Source organism: Dendropsophus ebraccatus, chromosome 7, assembly GCF_027789765.1.
Source record: "Dendropsophus ebraccatus isolate aDenEbr1 chromosome 7, aDenEbr1.pat, whole genome shotgun sequence".
Lineage (NCBI taxonomy): Eukaryota > Metazoa > Chordata > Amphibia > Anura > Hylidae > Dendropsophus > Dendropsophus ebraccatus.
This window is the reverse complement of record NC_091460.1, coordinates 68,176,003-68,193,270: the sequence shown is the minus strand read 5'-3', so window position 1 is coordinate 68,193,270 and position 17,268 is coordinate 68,176,003. Positions and strand designations below refer to the sequence as shown.

At 42.0% G+C, this 17,268-nt stretch overlaps 1 protein-coding gene across 4 annotated transcripts in view; it reads right to left on the bottom strand.

Annotated features, from left to right (window-relative positions):
- The window catches only part of FAT1 (FAT atypical cadherin 1), a 198,390-nt gene that overhangs the window by 26,498 nt on the left and 154,624 nt on the right, over positions 1–17,268 (bottom strand). For all 4 annotated transcript variants that reach the window (XM_069977704.1, XM_069977703.1, XM_069977705.1 and 1 more), the window contains 6 exons: positions 16,050–16,264; positions 13,741–13,878; positions 13,437–13,580; positions 11,176–11,373; positions 1,385–2,186; positions 1,157–1,282 (listed from right to left, as the gene is read on the bottom strand). In XM_069977704.1, the coding sequence (XP_069833805.1) occupies positions 1,157–1,282; positions 1,385–2,186; positions 11,176–11,373; positions 13,437–13,580; positions 13,741–13,878; positions 16,050–16,264 (1,623 nt within the window). The remainder of the gene's footprint in view (positions 1–1,156; positions 1,283–1,384; positions 2,187–11,175; positions 11,374–13,436; positions 13,581–13,740; positions 13,879–16,049; positions 16,265–17,268) is intronic.

Below are 17,268 nucleotides of genomic sequence, written 5' to 3'. Positions count from 1 at the left end.
GGAGCATATACTATGTGTATACGCTCCGGCCGGGATCCTATAGATGGTAAGGCAATATACAGTATATTTCCATAATAATTGTACAACTGCCGTGGTTTTACGAAAATATACGTTGTGTGAACATAGCCATAGGCCAGGTTTTCCCAGGCAGCCTCAGGGCTGCATCTAACTTCTGCCATTGGTAACCAGATGCAGACAGTCTGTTGCGTGCTCGAGGTTCGCTCACCTCTAGTAAGAGGCATTGAATGTTTCCCACAACAGCGAGGGTCTGGCAGCCCCAGAGGTTCGCTCACCTTTATTTGTTATGTTACTCACCTTTATTTGTTATGTTACATTCCTGGAGGAATTTTACAGTGAGTGTACAGGGTATATTGTCCTGCTGAAAAAGGTCACTACCACCATTCTTCAAGCAGAATATTATCGCCTTCTTTTATTGCTTCATGGTCCAGATCTGATGCTCACATATACAGGCACCTTCATTGGTGACCGGGGTAGCATGGGCAGACTGAGCAGTACAGCTAGTCTCTATTCACTATTTACATCATTGAGCATTGGGCACTGGTTCACCACTTGTCCTTTCTTGAACAACTATTGGTAGATACTAACCACAACGCACTGAGAACACCCAACATGACCGCCTATTTTCTAATCTAGCCGTTACAATTTTGGTCCTTGTCCAAGTCCTTTAGATCCGTACGCTTTCCCATTTTTCCAGCTTCCAGAACTATTTACTGGCTGCCTTATTTATCTCACTCCCTAAAAGGAGCCATTGTAACTAGGTAATCAAGATTATTTCACTTTTTAATGTTATTAGGGTCAAAAATATGCTGTACAACACTCAGCAGAAATTCTGTGGATAGCCCTGGCTTTGTGCAGTGTATTCTGACACTCCATTTTTAATTGCCATGGACGCCAGTTAGCCCCATTTAGAAGTATCTGTGCCCTACATTTCCAATATGCTTTCTTGAGGTTTATGCTTGGAATAAGTAACACCTCCCTTTATTCAGGCATTTTTCAAATGCTCCTCAGTTTACTGTGGGCTCTGCATCACGTTTTCCCATTGAAAACAATGGCGCACATTCATGGCATATTATGATACATAATGCAGGCATATATCATAAACGATCCAACATCCTCCTCATTGTGTCAGTCTTACCATTGCACTGTTGGCCTGCGGGACACACGCAGTTGTATGTATCTTCTTTACTATCTGCCACACACTCCATACCCTCGGGACATGGGTTTCCTTCACAAACCGTGTTCACAATGGGACATTTTCCTGCTGTTTGACAGAAAGATGAAAACATAATTCAGAAATGATCACTTAGATAAATCTCATTTCCATAAAAATGTCAGCCGTCCCCGCTCTTTGTCATTTCATTACCTTTGCACAAGCACACGGCTTTCCGCACATGTCTGGGTGTCACGAAGCTCAGCCGGGCTGTACTGTGTGTTGACATGACATTCTCATCTACAGCGATCTTCTCATCGCAGAATCTCAGGGGACAGTCCACATCAGCACAAAGCTTGTGGAAGACTGCAAGGATTTTAACGCCGCTGAAATCTTCAATCTCTGTGACTGAAGTGTTTATTTTTTGGATGAGATGCTTAGGTAGCAGATGTGTGCTGCCCGGTCTATCTACAACCAGCAATACGTCCAGGTTTGCCGGTGGATCGGACGGTTGCAAGCTCAGAATCTGAACATCAATTTTGCGTCCGCCCAAAATGTTTTTCAGGGTCCTTTGGAAGTTGCGCCAATAATCTCCAATGAACTCCTCCGGAGAGAGGTTTGCAAAGCGGAATGTGATGCTGTGATTTAGAAGCTCCTGGGTTATCTGCTTGATATGAACGGTTATATCGGCAGAGGTGGTAAACATTCCATCCGTTACACTGACATTTAGCAGATACTGGCCTACGTCCAATCTCTTGTGTGCTATCAGTTTTCCTCCAGTGCTCGAAACCAAAAAGAGATTTTCTGCTTTGGAATCTAAACTATACGTCAGCGTGTCATAAACATCTTGGTCTGTAGCGTGGATCTTTCCAATCACGCCACCTGCATATTCTTCTCCAAATGTTGTAATGTAAATTTCCAGGGGTAAAATGGCCGGAGGGTAGATGCTCTCTTCGATGACCCGCACATCAACGTTGGTTACTGATGATAGTTGTGGTTTTCCGTTATCTGTCACCTAGAGGCGGAAAAAAGAATTACAGTAAAGAGAAAATTTCATTTATTTTAGCAATAAAATAACTAATAAAGCAAACCACATACAGATCAGCAAACATATTTGCTTCATCATTGGCATTTTATGCAGTGTTCTCACCTTTTGGCTATCTGCTTGTATTAGAGCTATACCTCCCATCATGCATAGATGGGATATAATGAGAGCTGTAGTTGTATAGCAAACAGAGCCACAGGTTGGGAAACATCAAACTGTACAAAAGACCTTCTGGACATGTGTAAAGCCTACTAGATAAATATATAACATATTAATACGCTGGGGAAGGTTTCATTTCTGTCACCATGACCTGATCTTTTACAAGAAAAGCTTCTTGCAGCTCTGCAGCAGGTACCAAGTTAATATTTGAAGAAAAAGGTGTCATTCAAAAGTTGAAAATCTCCTGACCTAGTCCTGCTTACACAGCTGAGGGTTTGTTACAATGTATAAAAGAAAAATGTATTTTAAGCTGTACAGCACAGCCTACACGGATACAATGTACCAACCCCTCAGAGCAGGAAACAGATTTGTGGCTTAGAATTCTTTAGCTTTACCCTGAAATAGACAATGTACAGCTAAATTCACACACCATTTTTTGAGCCTCTTTGTGAGCTGCAAACTGTTGAAGAAGCGAGCTAAATGCAAAAAAAAATACATGTGAAAACTGTGCTTAAAAAAAGGCATTTTTTTTTTTTTCATAGTCAGTAGCAGGGGTAGGAAACCTTGGCTCTCCAGCTGTTGCAAAACTACAACTCCTATCATGCCTAGACAGCCAAAGCCTAAGTATTTACCCAGTCTTGCCATTATAGGGCAGAATACCCAGAATCATTTTCTTTTTTTTAAACAATTCACTTTTTCACCAGTAGATGTCGCTAAAGTATATTTCAACATGCAAAAAGTAGGTCTGGTGATGAATGTGCTATAAAAGTTTTTTATTAGCAGAATTCTTCATGTCTCCAACGTTTGACACAGTGAGACTTTATATCAGACATACTAAGATGTAAATTAACCTCTGTCGACAATCACAAAGCAACTAATAAGCTGAAAACGCCTTTCTAAATTTACTTGCTTCAGTGAACAAAAACAACTTTTATCGTTTTAATAAACTCATATCGGAATGAAATGGGTTTGAGAAGTACGTCATATAGTAGGAGGCATAATCAAACCCCTGCATTTAAAGCAAACATTCACTGGCGACAATCCGAGATTACTTGCATGGAAAGAATTCAATGGGTCAGAGGAAATTAAGAAAAGAATAATAGGTCTTCTGTGAGCTTAGTGCTCGATTCTCCTTTATTTAAACCAACAGGAAGTTGTTCAGGAACAGTATTAGGCTTAATTAACCAAGTGTAAATTGCCTAGACATCAGTTCTGTGCAGAACTTCGAATCCCTACTGCTCAGTTACAATTGTAATTTTTGAGAATTTTTCACTAAGGAATAATAAGGGAAGAAACAATTGTACTCAAAATGTTAATACGCAGCAAAAGTAAAAAATGACATGCTGCCTAGTTAGAAAAGTGTCATATAACATGTACTAACATCATTTAAGGGTTTTTTAAAAACAAAAAGTGTAAAAAGAGGAAAAACACTTCAACACTGCCACTGCTCAAGCACCCTCCACTGTGATGATGTCACATGCATTGTTCACATGACGCTGCAGCCAGTCACTGTTCTCAGCGGTGTCTGCATTGCTCACAGATTGTGGGCTAATTCCAGGAGTAAGTTAGGTCAGTTCCAGTCTGTATGCATTTTTTTTTTTTAATTCTGGAAGGCTATTTTTAAAGGAAGCCTCACAGCAACTTTCATAATTCTGCAGGCTTTAGAATGGATCTCCCATCATACTATGCTATGTCAATGTCTACACAGGACTGTCTCAGGCAATTTGCATTGTAGGAAGTGAATTCTTTATGCCAGGCTATTTTACTGTGATCTGAAGTAAGAAAAAAAAAAACTACCCCACTTAGCTCAGCTAAACTGAGCCCATATAATCCAGACTCACCATTACTATTATTACTACAGTGTTGTCTACTTTATTCCAGCTCAGCTGCATCCATACCTGTCATAACTAAATCTGAGTCATGTGATCCCATATCTGAGGACTAGAAAATTACAGGGACTGGTCTGTCCTGAGTCAGCTGACCTGTGAACTATAGGATTATATATATGATCACCTATCTGATCCTGCCTAGCACTTCACAGTCCCCCCCCCCCCCTCCTCTTTGTTCAGCTTTTCTAGGTTAGTATATACATAGCCAGTGTCGGACTGGGCCACCGGGGGACCGGGGAATTCCCCGGTGGGCCCCGAGCAGGAGTAGGCCCCGCCCCCCAGTCAGGGGACACAGGGCTGGAGACCACAAGAATGTGGTCTCCACTCAGTAAGCCCAGCGGGGGCCCTCGTGCTCCTAGGGGGCCCACTCAGCCGCCGATTGCCGCACCTTCCCTTTTAACTGGAAGCGATCGAAACGATCGCTTCCAGTTAAATGTAGCAGTGTTCCGATTGACAGGGCAAGAAGCCATTGGCTTCCCGCCCTGTCAATCACTCTTGTGACCGCAAGCAGCTTCTTGCTTGCGGTCACAAGCGTGGTGCTGCCGCCGCCTCCCGTGACAGATGAGCAGCTGCTGGTCCCGGGCAGCGTCATCACCAGAGAGCTCCGTGCGCAGTGCGGCAGCGGGGACTTCCGGTTCACGTAACGCATACCGGAAGTCCCAGCCGCTGCGGTGCACACAAAGCTCTCTGGTGGTGATGCTGCCAGGACCAGGAGCTGCTCGTCTGTCGGGGAAGAGAAGAAGAGGCCCGCGACCGTCGGGGGAGCGTGGTGACAGGTGAGTTGGGTTTTGTTGTTTTTTACCAGCACTGGGGGCTATAGGGGAGGGAGGGGGATGGCCAGCACTGGGGGCTATAGGGGGGATGGCCAGCACTGGGTGCTATAGGGGGGATGGCCAGCACTGGGGGCTATAGGGGGGATGGCCAGCACTGGGGGCTATAGGGGAGGGAGGGGGATGGCCAGCACTGGGGGCTATAGGGGGGATGGCCAGCACTGGGGGCTATAGGGGAGGGAGGGGGATGGCCAGCACTGGGGGCTATAGGGGAGGGAGGGGGGTTGGATGGCCAGCACTGGGGGCTATAGGGGAGGGAGGGGGATGGCCAGCACTGGGGGCTATAGGGGAGGGAGGGGGGGTGGATGGCCAGCACTGGGGGCTATAGGGGAGGGGGGGGGGGGGGGGGGATGGCCAGCACTGGGGGCTATAGGGGAGGGAGGGGGGGGGGGGATGGCCAGCACTGGGGACTATAGGGGAGGGAGGGGGATGGCCAGCACTGGGGGCTATAGGGGAGGGAGGGGGATGGCCAGCACTGGGGGCTATAGGGGAGGGAGGGGGGGTGGATGGCCAGCACTGGGGGCTATAGGGGAGGGAGGGGGGGTGGATGGCCAGCACTTGGGGCTATAGGGGGGGGAGGGAGGGGGGGGGGGATGGCCAGCACTGGGGGCTATAGGGGAGGGAGGGGGATGGCCAGCACTGGGGGCTATAGGGGGGATGGCCAGCACTGGGGGCTATAGGGGGGGATGGACAACATAAGGGGGGCTATAGGGGGGGATGGACAACATAAGGGGGGCTATAGGGGGGATGGAAAACATAAGGGGGGCTATGGAGGGGATGGGCAACATAAGGGGGCTATGGGGGGATGGAAAACATAAGGGGGGCTATGGGGGGATAGACAACATAAGGGGGGCTATAGGGGGGATGGACAACATTAAGGGGGGGGCTATAGGGGGGATGGACAACATAAGGGGGCTATGGGGGGATAGACAACATAAGGGGGCTATGGCGGGATAGACAACATAAGGGGGCTTTAGGGGGGGATGGACAACATGAGGGGGGCTATATGGGGGAATGGACAACATGAGGGGCTATAGGGGGGAATGGACAACATGAGGGGGCTATATGGGGGAATGGACTACATAAGGGGGCTATCTATATTGAAGAAGGACAACATGGAGGGGCTATATATATGGGGATGGACAACATAAGGGGTCTACCTATATGGGGCATGGACAACACTGTAAGTTGTCTATATGGGGGACTGAACAAAGGACCATCTATAAGGTGCCTACACAGAGGGGACCATATACTATAAGGGAGATATATACACATAGAGTCAGGGCTACCCACTAAATGAGGGCATAAAGGGGCTAATACAGATGTGCAGTGTGTATAGAGATGAGGATGGTGACAGAGTGAGGAACCTAATATATTTCTCTGGCAGATTCTGTGGATTCGTGGCTCATAGAAGTTCTCATAACGGCCCAGGACAGATGGAGAAGAAGAAGAAGAGGGAAGAACTCTGAATAGAGAAGACGTCCCCTGTGAGTCACCTGCTATAACTGCACTGTAATGTATATGGTGTACAGAACCTGTGTAGAGCTGCGTCTACCTCTATATGACTGGATGAGGTGATGGTGATCTGTGTACAGAGGATTATTCAGTAGCAGCGGCGGTGTTAGTCAGTATGTGGTGGTGTTAGTCAGTAGCAGTGGTGATGTGAGTCAGTATGTGGTGGTGTTAGTCAGTAGCAGCGGTGGGGTTAGTCAGTATGTGGTGGTGTTAGTCAGTATGTGATGGTATTAGTCAGTATGTGGTGGTGTTAGTCAGTATGTGGTGGTGTTAGTCAGTATGTGATGGTATTAGTCAGTATGTGGTGGTATTTGTTACTTGTAATCTGGTGCAGTGTTCATTGGTCTTAGTTTACTGGTTCTGGTCAGTAACAATATGGTGGAGATGGTATTGGTTGGTATTATTGGTAATATTGGTATACAGGATCTGGTCAGTAACAGTATGGCAGTAATATGTGTGGGGATGTTTGCTCTTTATATACTGGTGTTATTGGTAGCATACGGTAGTATACAGTGTTATCATGCAAAGAAAATTGTCTTAGAGCCCAATTACATCGGCCAATTATCGGTAACAAGCGCTCCTAGGAAGCCCCATGTAACAGTGCCAGAGATCAGCTGACAAATGCCCCATAGTTGGCTGATTAGATCTTTTGTGCGGGTGTAATAATCATTGCTGTCGGCCGCACATCTCTATATACTGCCTCCTATCACGCCGTGTAACTGGACCCTTATTAATGTTACCATAGATAAGTATAGTGGCAGAAGGGTGGGCCCCAAGAAGGATTTCCCCTGGTGGGCCCAAGGACTCCAGTCCGACACTGTACATAGCTACTAAAATATGCAAAATATTATAGGCTAAATATGCATGATACAGGGCACAATGACCTGAATTATCCCATACTGAGATCACTTCTGACTCCATTGTTAAACATTGTTCCAGCTCTCACATTTTCTTCTTGTTATTCTGCAGCCATGCAAGCAATGAAAGAGCCTCTTAGCAGCATTTATGGCTAGTCAGTATAAACTTTTGGAGCCGTTTGGGTCATTATGTCAATAGATCTGTCCTGATTATAATCTTGGTGTCTCACTATCCCTCCTTCATGGGAAAACAGAAATTTAGTGTCAGGCCGCTACGGTCACATATCAGCTTGCAGTCTTCTACCTGCTAGGCTTCTACTTTTTTGCTATCGTTCTGTCACTTTGTTCTGATCACTGGCTGTAGCCAAGAATGAAGTGACACAAATAACTTGCTACCTTATGCATTCTCAGTATTATTGACAGTATTAAAGGACAACTCTGTCGTTTTATGTTTTTTTCTTAAAGAGGATGTACCATCAGGTGCATCCTCTTAAATATGACCCACGAATAGAACGGCGCCATCACGGGGAAGCCAGTGGTGCGGTCCGTTTTTTGAACCGCGGGACGGTTTCCATGTACGGCGCCGTTCTATTCACGGGTATCGGCCCGGGGCTGAAGCACTGGAGGCGAGGCGGGTCAGCCGAGAAGAAGTGCCAGACCTAGGCGTGAACCGATCGTAGCCTGTTGTTTTGTTTGTACCCACGACTATGTAAGCAAAATAAAAGAAGATTCACTCTGAATTGGATGTGTGCCGCGGCATTTCTGTTCTCCTTTGAACATACACAGTCTCCAGTAATACGCCGAGCTGAGCACCATCTGAGTGAGCCCAGGTGAGCGGACTCCATCCTTATGATTATCAGGTGAAAAAGCCCATATGAACAGTGTGCCGAGGAAAAGGGTGGTTGCCGAGGTGATACTACTTGCTGAATAAGAATTAAAAATTTTTTGACAGAACATCCCATCATGGAAACAGGATGTGCTACTAACAACGATGTAAAGTGCCAAGGGATCTTTGAGCACGCTGCCTCTGAAACAGTGTATTCTCTGCTTGTTAGAGAGACTACTGAGCAAGAGTAATGGCAAGTAGAGATGAAAGTGAATCAGCATTGTTAGAAGTTTCTTTAGCAGCTTGGGGTTGAGGGGGGGGGTACAAGTTATGTCATTTGTGGCTTTTTGGGTTACAGGATCAGGTAGGTTTTCAATGGATGAAGAAGTTGGATGCAGCCCTTAGGCTGTCTGGAAAACATGTATTCAACCATAGGCTGTATTTATGTTTTCCAGGATTCCCTAGGGCTGCATCCAACTTCTTCCATCACCAGTAATGAAATGCCGAGAGTTTGGACAAACCCAAACATGCTGAAAAATTCACTCATCTCTAGTTAGCACAGTGCTGGCATCATGGGTTTGTCTCTGACCGAGGTTGAATATTCTTTCCATGTCTTATAAAGTTTTTTTTCTCACATTAAAAAATAAAATAAATAGCACTGATAGTTCCTACAGCGCTATGGAGTATGTTAGAACTATATAAATGAATATAATAAATATTAAAATATTATAAATATATATGTATGCTTGTACATTGCAGACATAACAACAAAGGCCATAAATGTAGAGAAAAGCTGGCCATGATAACTATACAACATAATACAAAACTGTAAAACTGTTCCAGAACTTCCAAGAAGCATCATAAAAGCTATTTTTGTCATTTTATAAAAAACTGTAGATACTGTAAGAATACAAGGACAAGAAGATATATATGAAAGATATCTAGTGACCATAATCCTGTCAGAACTATGTTGAAATATAGTCAAGACTGCAGTATACACTTTATAGATTTATTATCTGGGCAGACAATGACAGCACTGGTACAAATGGTTAAAAAGCTAACAACGCCACTCTTCTTCTATAGAGACAATATTGTTTGCACATCAGTATATAACAAAACTCTAAGGAGCATACCACAGTCTTAGAATGCCATTCATTCTTTGAATCTTGGACTGTTTTATGGAGATGGCGGGTCAGTAAATTCCAAAACGTGCACCAAAAATTTAGCACTTATAGATAGAGTGCTATTTATGACTATGCCAAGAAAACTTACTGCAGCTCCTGGATCAGAACACTGCAAGCTGTACTTACATGTTAAATAAAAAAATCTAAGTGCAAAGTAGGTATGGGTATACCATGATTAACGGCGTTAAGCCTGCAATGCGCCATTATTTCAATTGTAATGTTGCAGGGTTTGTATTTAAAATGCAATTTTAACATGGAGATATAGAGCATGTAGTTGGAAGAAGCTGGAAAACTTTGTTTTTGTGTACACATAGGGAGACATTTATCAAGCTTAAAAGGCATATTTTTCCGCGGAAAATGGGCAGATGCGAATAAATGTATTCACAAATGGCCTTTTTGCGAATAAATATTCGCATCTGTCCATTATCCGCCTGGTACGCCAGGGGGGCGGAACAGGGGGCGCAGACTCTGGGTCTGCTCTATTCAGCATTTTTCTCGCAGAAAAATGATCAGGAAACCTAAGCCAGCTCTGAGCTGGCGTTGGTTTCCTGGCACACACAGTGGTGTGCACGAGATTTATGTAGAGGCAGTGCGCCTCTACATAAATCTGCGTACTGTCAGAGCTGCAGGGACATTTTAAGGTCCGGTGCAAAAAACGCCGAACTTAATAAATGTCCCCCATAGTGGTTACCCTAACTTGGCCCAGCATAGTGTCCTCCAAGCCTCCTATATGCAAGTCAGTCCCCAGACTGACTGCTCCATGAACAAGGCACAGAGAGCTAATCTCTTTTCTTCTATCATTTGCTATTCATGACTTTATGATAACTTTATTACCTAAAGGCCCTATTACATGGTTTGATTATTTGCCAAATCAGGCAGATATTACCCCATGTAATAAACACAACGATCAGTAAAGTAGTGGCTGAGCATTGTCTTTCAACATGTTTAAAAATCATCAGTCGCTGCCCGCACATTGCTCTGTGTAGTAGCTAATGCGAGGCCGACAACTAATGAAAGCAAGGACTGCACAGACATCACTAGTAATGTCCATGCAGCCCTGCCTCCACAATTATTAAGTTGTCATTTATGCTTGGTAAGCAGATCAGCATTTGCTTACCCCTCATGTCGGCCCATCTATTACAGCCTTAATTCTGCAACTATCAAGAGCAAGTAAAATGGTTGGCTTATCAACACAGCACTTTCAAATGTATGCCACCATGGCAATCCGAGGACATGGATATGGCTTCAAAAGCTGCTGTTGATCAGCTGTTGTTGGCTATAAACCTTTTGTAAACGAACAGATGAACGAGTAACAGGTGGAATAGTCTGCTTTTTGTTAGTGAGCCCCCCAAACTAGTGAAGAAGAGAGGGTCCCAAATAGACCTAATAAGGCATATGTTCATTTTAATCAGTCTTTGCCTTTAAAAGAAGATGAATTCAATGAATTTTACTGTATTCTGTACATTCTTAGAAATCTTACAAAGCTTAACAAACCATAGAGATAGGCAAGGAAGTGCTTAATGTATGATGTCATTAGAGTAAGAAGCTAAAACAAGACACAAAGCATAATATTTCATTTAAAGTGACATGCCCAAGTTTCCTGCATTCTGGCCACATTACTTTTACATTATTTTAAATAGGCAGTTATTATAGATCCATCCATAGGCTTCTAATAACCAGTTTTCACCAGCCCTCATACCTGAATCTGAAGGAAAAAGTGATCATTGGTTTTCCGGTTGAGTGCAGCCGCCGTGGTTATTACTCCCTGCTGGTTAATCTGAAAAGTATTATCCTCGTCTCCACTCAGAATCGCGAACGTAAATGGAGGGCCGTTGTGAGACGAATCCTTGTCTGTCACCACCAAGTGCACAACGCTAAAGCCAATGGGCTTATTTTCCTGTAGAGATAGAGTTTTATAAGATTGATACTGTCACAGTCAGATGTATCTGTCTACACTTTGACACACGTTGCTGGGTATAAAGCAAGGCAAGGCTTTAGCTTCCAATTTCTCTGCCCAGGAAGGTGTCAGCATGTGGAGTGGATCTTCACAGAACCAATAAGACCGTACGGCGAACATAAAAACTGACAAGGACATAAGAATTACACTCGACACTTTGTATCTTCAACCTGAACTGAAAGTACTCATAGATAAATGAGCTTGTTACAGCTTCAAGAAGGATAACAGCAGCTTCAAAGCCTAAATAAAGATGACAGAACAGTAAAAATCCATTTTGCTGCTGCTTTGTTATATACATGAAATCCTATATTAATGATACTTCAACTGCCTGTTAGACACCACCGTGTAAGACCTATTAAACTAATTTAAGTTTTCCGAGATCACAACTTGTGCAAAGTAAAATTAAAGGAAGAACTTTGCTTAGCCATTGGCATTTTCTGTCTAATAAGGAAGACAAGTATAGACAGCCCTAAGCAAAGCCTCAGGTTTACAAAAGACTCGGGAATCAGGAAAAAAAAATAAAAATGAAAGCGAATATAAAAAGGGCAGACAGGAGGATATACCTGCTGCCAAAATAACCCTCTTAAGATTTAAAGTCTCTTCTCAAGGAAATACTCTGGAAGCAGTGGCTCGGGGTCTCATGAGGTGGGCTACATTTCCATACTGAAAATATGCATATAGTCTGTTCTAATGATAGTCTGAGAAAAGCAACCAAAATTAGTCTGCCCACAGATCCCAGGGCACTGAATTAATGGATGTCGTGCTAGTGGATTATTCTAATGTTTACAATGAAAAAGGTCACGAAAAGTTCCTTCACTATAGCAATACAAAAATGGGAAGATATGAATTACAGCTCTTATGCAAAATGCAACTATCAGGAAGCAGAAACTATGCAGCTTCATGTGTTTTATTTAATGCCAAATGAATGATATCTGATGCTAAACAGTGCATAAAGGCTTAGCATAACCCAAAAAGGAGATGCCAAGCTTTTATAAAACTTGATTTTGCAATACTCTGTTGGGAGATGTAATTGCCTTAGGGTAGCTTTACACATAACGCATCGGCAGCGGATCTATTGTTGTAAATTTACGAGATCCGCTGCGGATACTTGCCCATTCACTTCAATGGGCTGACATACTCGCAGCGGGATTGTCATCTCAGCACCATTAAACCCCACGTCTCAGGAACATACTGTATCGGGCTGCCGCTCCTGCTTGCTTTGGGGGTTTTCGTCGTCTTTCGGCAGTCAGCCAATCAGTGCGCTGCCAATTATCGCAGCGGGATGACAAATGGGCAAGTATGCACAGTGGAGTTCTCAGCGAATTTGCATCTTGAAATCCGCTGCTGATGCGTTACGTGTGAACCCGGCCTTATGGGAGATATTGATCAAACATGGTGTAAAGTGAAACTGGCCCAGTTGTCCCTAGCAACCAATCAGATTCCACCTTTCATTTTCCAAAGATTCTGTGAGAAATGAAAAGTTGAATCTGATTGGTTGCTAGGGGGAACTGAGCAGTTTCACTTTATGCCATGTTTGATAAATCTCCCCCAATGCGTCTATGTGTTTTGTATGTGAGTTGTGGCCTGTAGAGCGTTTTACTAGCATGTTGCGATATTGTTTTAAAATTATATAATCAACAGTTGGAATCCTTACCCAAATTCATGGAAAGGTTAGAGTGGGTACATCTGTGTAAGGAAGAAGAAACTCACATTCTGTCCCCAAATTTTTAAACATATACCATAGGCAGCTTATATGGACCAATGAAGAAGGGGGTAGGCCAGGTTTTTCCCCATACTCTTTGCCCATGGGTGGTGCTTTTTTTCTTCTTCACCTTCAATATAACACTACCAAGGAATTCGCCCTTACTATAACGCTAGGGGAAAGACCCAAGTATCATTGTGCTATTCTCCTCTACAAGAAATCAGCTTTTGCATATGCAATAGATGAAAAAGCTTTATAAAAGAATGTATGACCATAAAAAATAAAAAAAAGTTACACTTACCTGGATAATAATGCTGTAATTCTCCTTAGAGAACATAGGAGGGTTGTCATTGACGTCAGACACATCAATGTTGACTCTTGTAGTGTTCATTCTGGGTGGATTTCCATTATCTTCTGCTTGAATAGTTAAAGTATAACCAGAAGTCTGTAAAAATATCAATGAACTTTCATTATGGAAGAACGGTGTTATAGGAAGACAAAGAAGACTGCGTGAAACGTGCGAGCAATTAATCAAAGCAAAGGCACTGCGGTAATGATACTTTAGAGGAAAGAACATAGGAGAATAGGAATGTGATAAGACTCACCTTCTCTCTATCTAAAAGTTTATTCACTTTAACTTCCCCTTTTACAGGATCAATGATAAAGGTATTCCCCAGATTGCCATCTATAACTGTGTAACGGATGTGGCTGTTCAAAGGTCCATCGGCATCGTCTGCAACAACCTAGATAAAAGCACATTCTCATTTGGTGCAGACTCGGGTAGACAAGTGAACATTTCTGAAATAATTCTTCCTCATGTCCCAGTTTTAACTTATTAGAAGAGCTCCCAGCAGATTTATTTCAATAGATTCTGTGTTACCTTCATAAACTCAACCAACTGAACAGAAAAAGTGCCTGAAGGAACATAATACAATGTAACATCCTGCACTATTGTTCTCGAAAAGGAATGTGATACATCCTCTCCATGAAATCCTGCCAGGTAAACTGGAGGTAGGAATATAAATCCTGAGGCTATAATTATTGCACAGTAGTCCTAACAATTTTAACAGTGCAAAAAATGTGTTGAGTTACAGTTTCTCACCTCCACCCCATAATGTTTGTCCATTGGAACTGACAATAAGTATTGATGAACACCACTATTCGCTCTACGCTATTGTTTTAGATTGCTGTAATGATATGTGTAGCTCTATTCTACAACCATAAACCAAAACATGACTACCTATCTCTAGGGCTTCCTTCTTCACAGCCATTAATCGGAAGGCGTGCTTCGCTACCATGGGCTATGGATTAGTACGAGCCCCACAGGTACTGTACATAGAGAGTCATGTTGATGTTTTCATAAAACTCCCCTAATTATATACACATCTTTTGACAGCTTGATTGAGGAAACGTGAATTCAGCTTAATTTTAACGGGTGTCTGTCGTGGAATACTGACATACAGTTTGACATTGGTAGAAGTCATAGGTGTTTTCATCAATAAGAAAGCTCGGATGTGAGATAAATGAGGCACCAGCTAATAATGAGGCGCCGGCTAATAATTAGAAACTGACAGCAATTACACAGATGTGGAATTAAGAGTGGGCCTCACTGTAATATAGTATGTTTTTCCATGACATATATGGTTTTAATAAATCATGACAGTTCTCTTTAAATACCATAAATAGACCTGCCACCCCTGTCATTTCCCCTGTCACCTGAAAGTCATGCTTTTAAAATATTAATATTCACAGAACTTGAAGTACTACACGGTTGATGTGCTGAAATTATATATACAGTATATATATATATATATATATATATATATATATATATATATTTATTCTCTTATTCTTTCTTTTTCTGTCTACTTATGATGGAAAATATAATCTATATACAACAGTATCTATCTAGTCCAAGTAGCACATGTATATTTATCTATTCAGACCTTGAATAGAGTAAACACTTAAAAATAAAATTTTAGATAAAATTGGTCCGCAATAGGTTACACAGTACACTAATAAGCCTTTTCATTAGAGACAACTGCCATTTCCCTATAATAATTATATTAGATACATGACCTTGTAGAGCTCAGTAACTTTTCTGCCGCTCAGTTTCAGTGTGACTCTACCATAGAAAATCTAATCAACTTACCAGGTAGGTGTTGAAATCATTCTGCAAAGATATTGGTCAAATTAAACTTTCTGCAAACCCCAAAAGGGGGACAGGTTTTGAAATCCCGACCCAGGCTAGTCAAGCACCAATGAACGGGCCATACTATATTTAATTCAGATCATTGGCTGCTTTCATTCTGATTTGATCACTTGATTTGATCACTTGATATTTTAAGTTGTACTCTGGGGTGTTTACCTGGAAAGCACCAATCATGAAAGGCCAGTTGTCTGTAATAAAGTGGCCATTTAAAAAAAGAAAAAAAAAAAATTATATATATATATATATATATATATATATATATATGTGTGTGTGTGTGTGTGTGTGTGTATGTGTGTGTGTGTAGGCCGCCTTCGTTGTTACATTTGAATAAGAACAATGTCTACTTATATATTTTCCTTCCCAATTATCATAATTACAAACCTGAAATGTAATTAAACTTGTTATTTCTTGCTATACCTTGCCAGATACTAGACATAGATCTATGAAACTTATCAACATGCTGGTAAAATGCACAAATGTAATGTTATTTTCTTATTATTTTTAGATTTGATGTTTTCAAGAAGAATAATTACCTTTATTCAAAGACAGTAAAAGAAGGGATTCAGCATGTTAACTAATTAAGCCTAAGCCCGAAGCAATTATACAGTATTGATAGCATTAACAAAACTTTGTAATGTTCCATTGTTCCACTGACGTATTTAAACAAGTAAATATTCCAAGAAATGCTAGAAAATAAATTACCATTAAGACAGGCTGTCCGGATACCGCATCTTCACCAACCACAGCAGTGTATGAGCCCTGGCTGAAAACCGGTGAGTTGTCATTTATATCTGTAACATTAATGCTGATAGTGGCAACGTCACTGAGGGGCGGCGTACCGCCATCTGTGGCCTCTACTGTCAAGTAATACTCTGCTGAGGTTTCATGGTCCAATGGTTCAATTATAAAGAGAATACCTGGTAAGAAAACATGGAATAATTATTATAAATTTACAACAATAGGGACAGAGGTTCATTGTACACCAGGAATTTTAATAGATGGGTTCATTGCCTTTACTTGATGATCTCTGTACATTTACATCAAAGGCTTTTTTATATGTGATCATTCTGAAAGGAAGGGGAAATATAAAGGAAGGGCTTATACTTTTTATTCACATTGGATCTACTTCTGGCCAATTGCTTACAAATCCACATTCAAAACTTATGGGGCTTTCAAAAAAAAAAAAAACAACAACACTATGAAAACACCCTATTACAGCTATCAACCATGCACCATTATCACCAGAGATGAGAAGTATACATTTTTATATATCTGTATCTGTGTCTTTCATTTAGTTTTATTAGAGCAGCATACCTGTTTTAGTACAACATAAAAAGTAAAATGCCAAAAAATAAATCATGGCAATGGGCCCTCTTCTAATCATGGGCAAAAGGTGAGATTGTACCTTGTAAGTCCTTAAAGAGTACCTGTCATTGGGAAAAAAATCTTTTGACATGTCATACAGACATGATAAAATTTCTCATATGTTACGGTTTAAATTTTCAGACTGCGACCGATCAGGAGAACGAGCCGGGATAAGTCTATGAGGCTGTCCAGGATGGATGGAGAGGAACGCACGGCAGCACAGACTTCTCCCCGTTTGTTCTCCAGATCATTCAGGCTCTAAACATGCAGACCCCGGCCAATCAAAACTTTTGACAACTAATTTTTTTCCCCCAATGACAGGTACTCTTCAAGACATTTTTTTTCAGACATAGGCTGAAATGGTGTTGAAATGGTCAAATGGAAGGCTAACAAAGTGGCTATAAGATTTTTACAAATCTGTTTATGAAACATTGAGTCCTTTTAGAATCATAAAGGACTATAAGTACATTATCAAAAATAGGATAATATTCATAGGACTACTGGATCTTCACTACCAGTGCATATTGGAAATCTAATTGATTTTAAATTCTTGAAA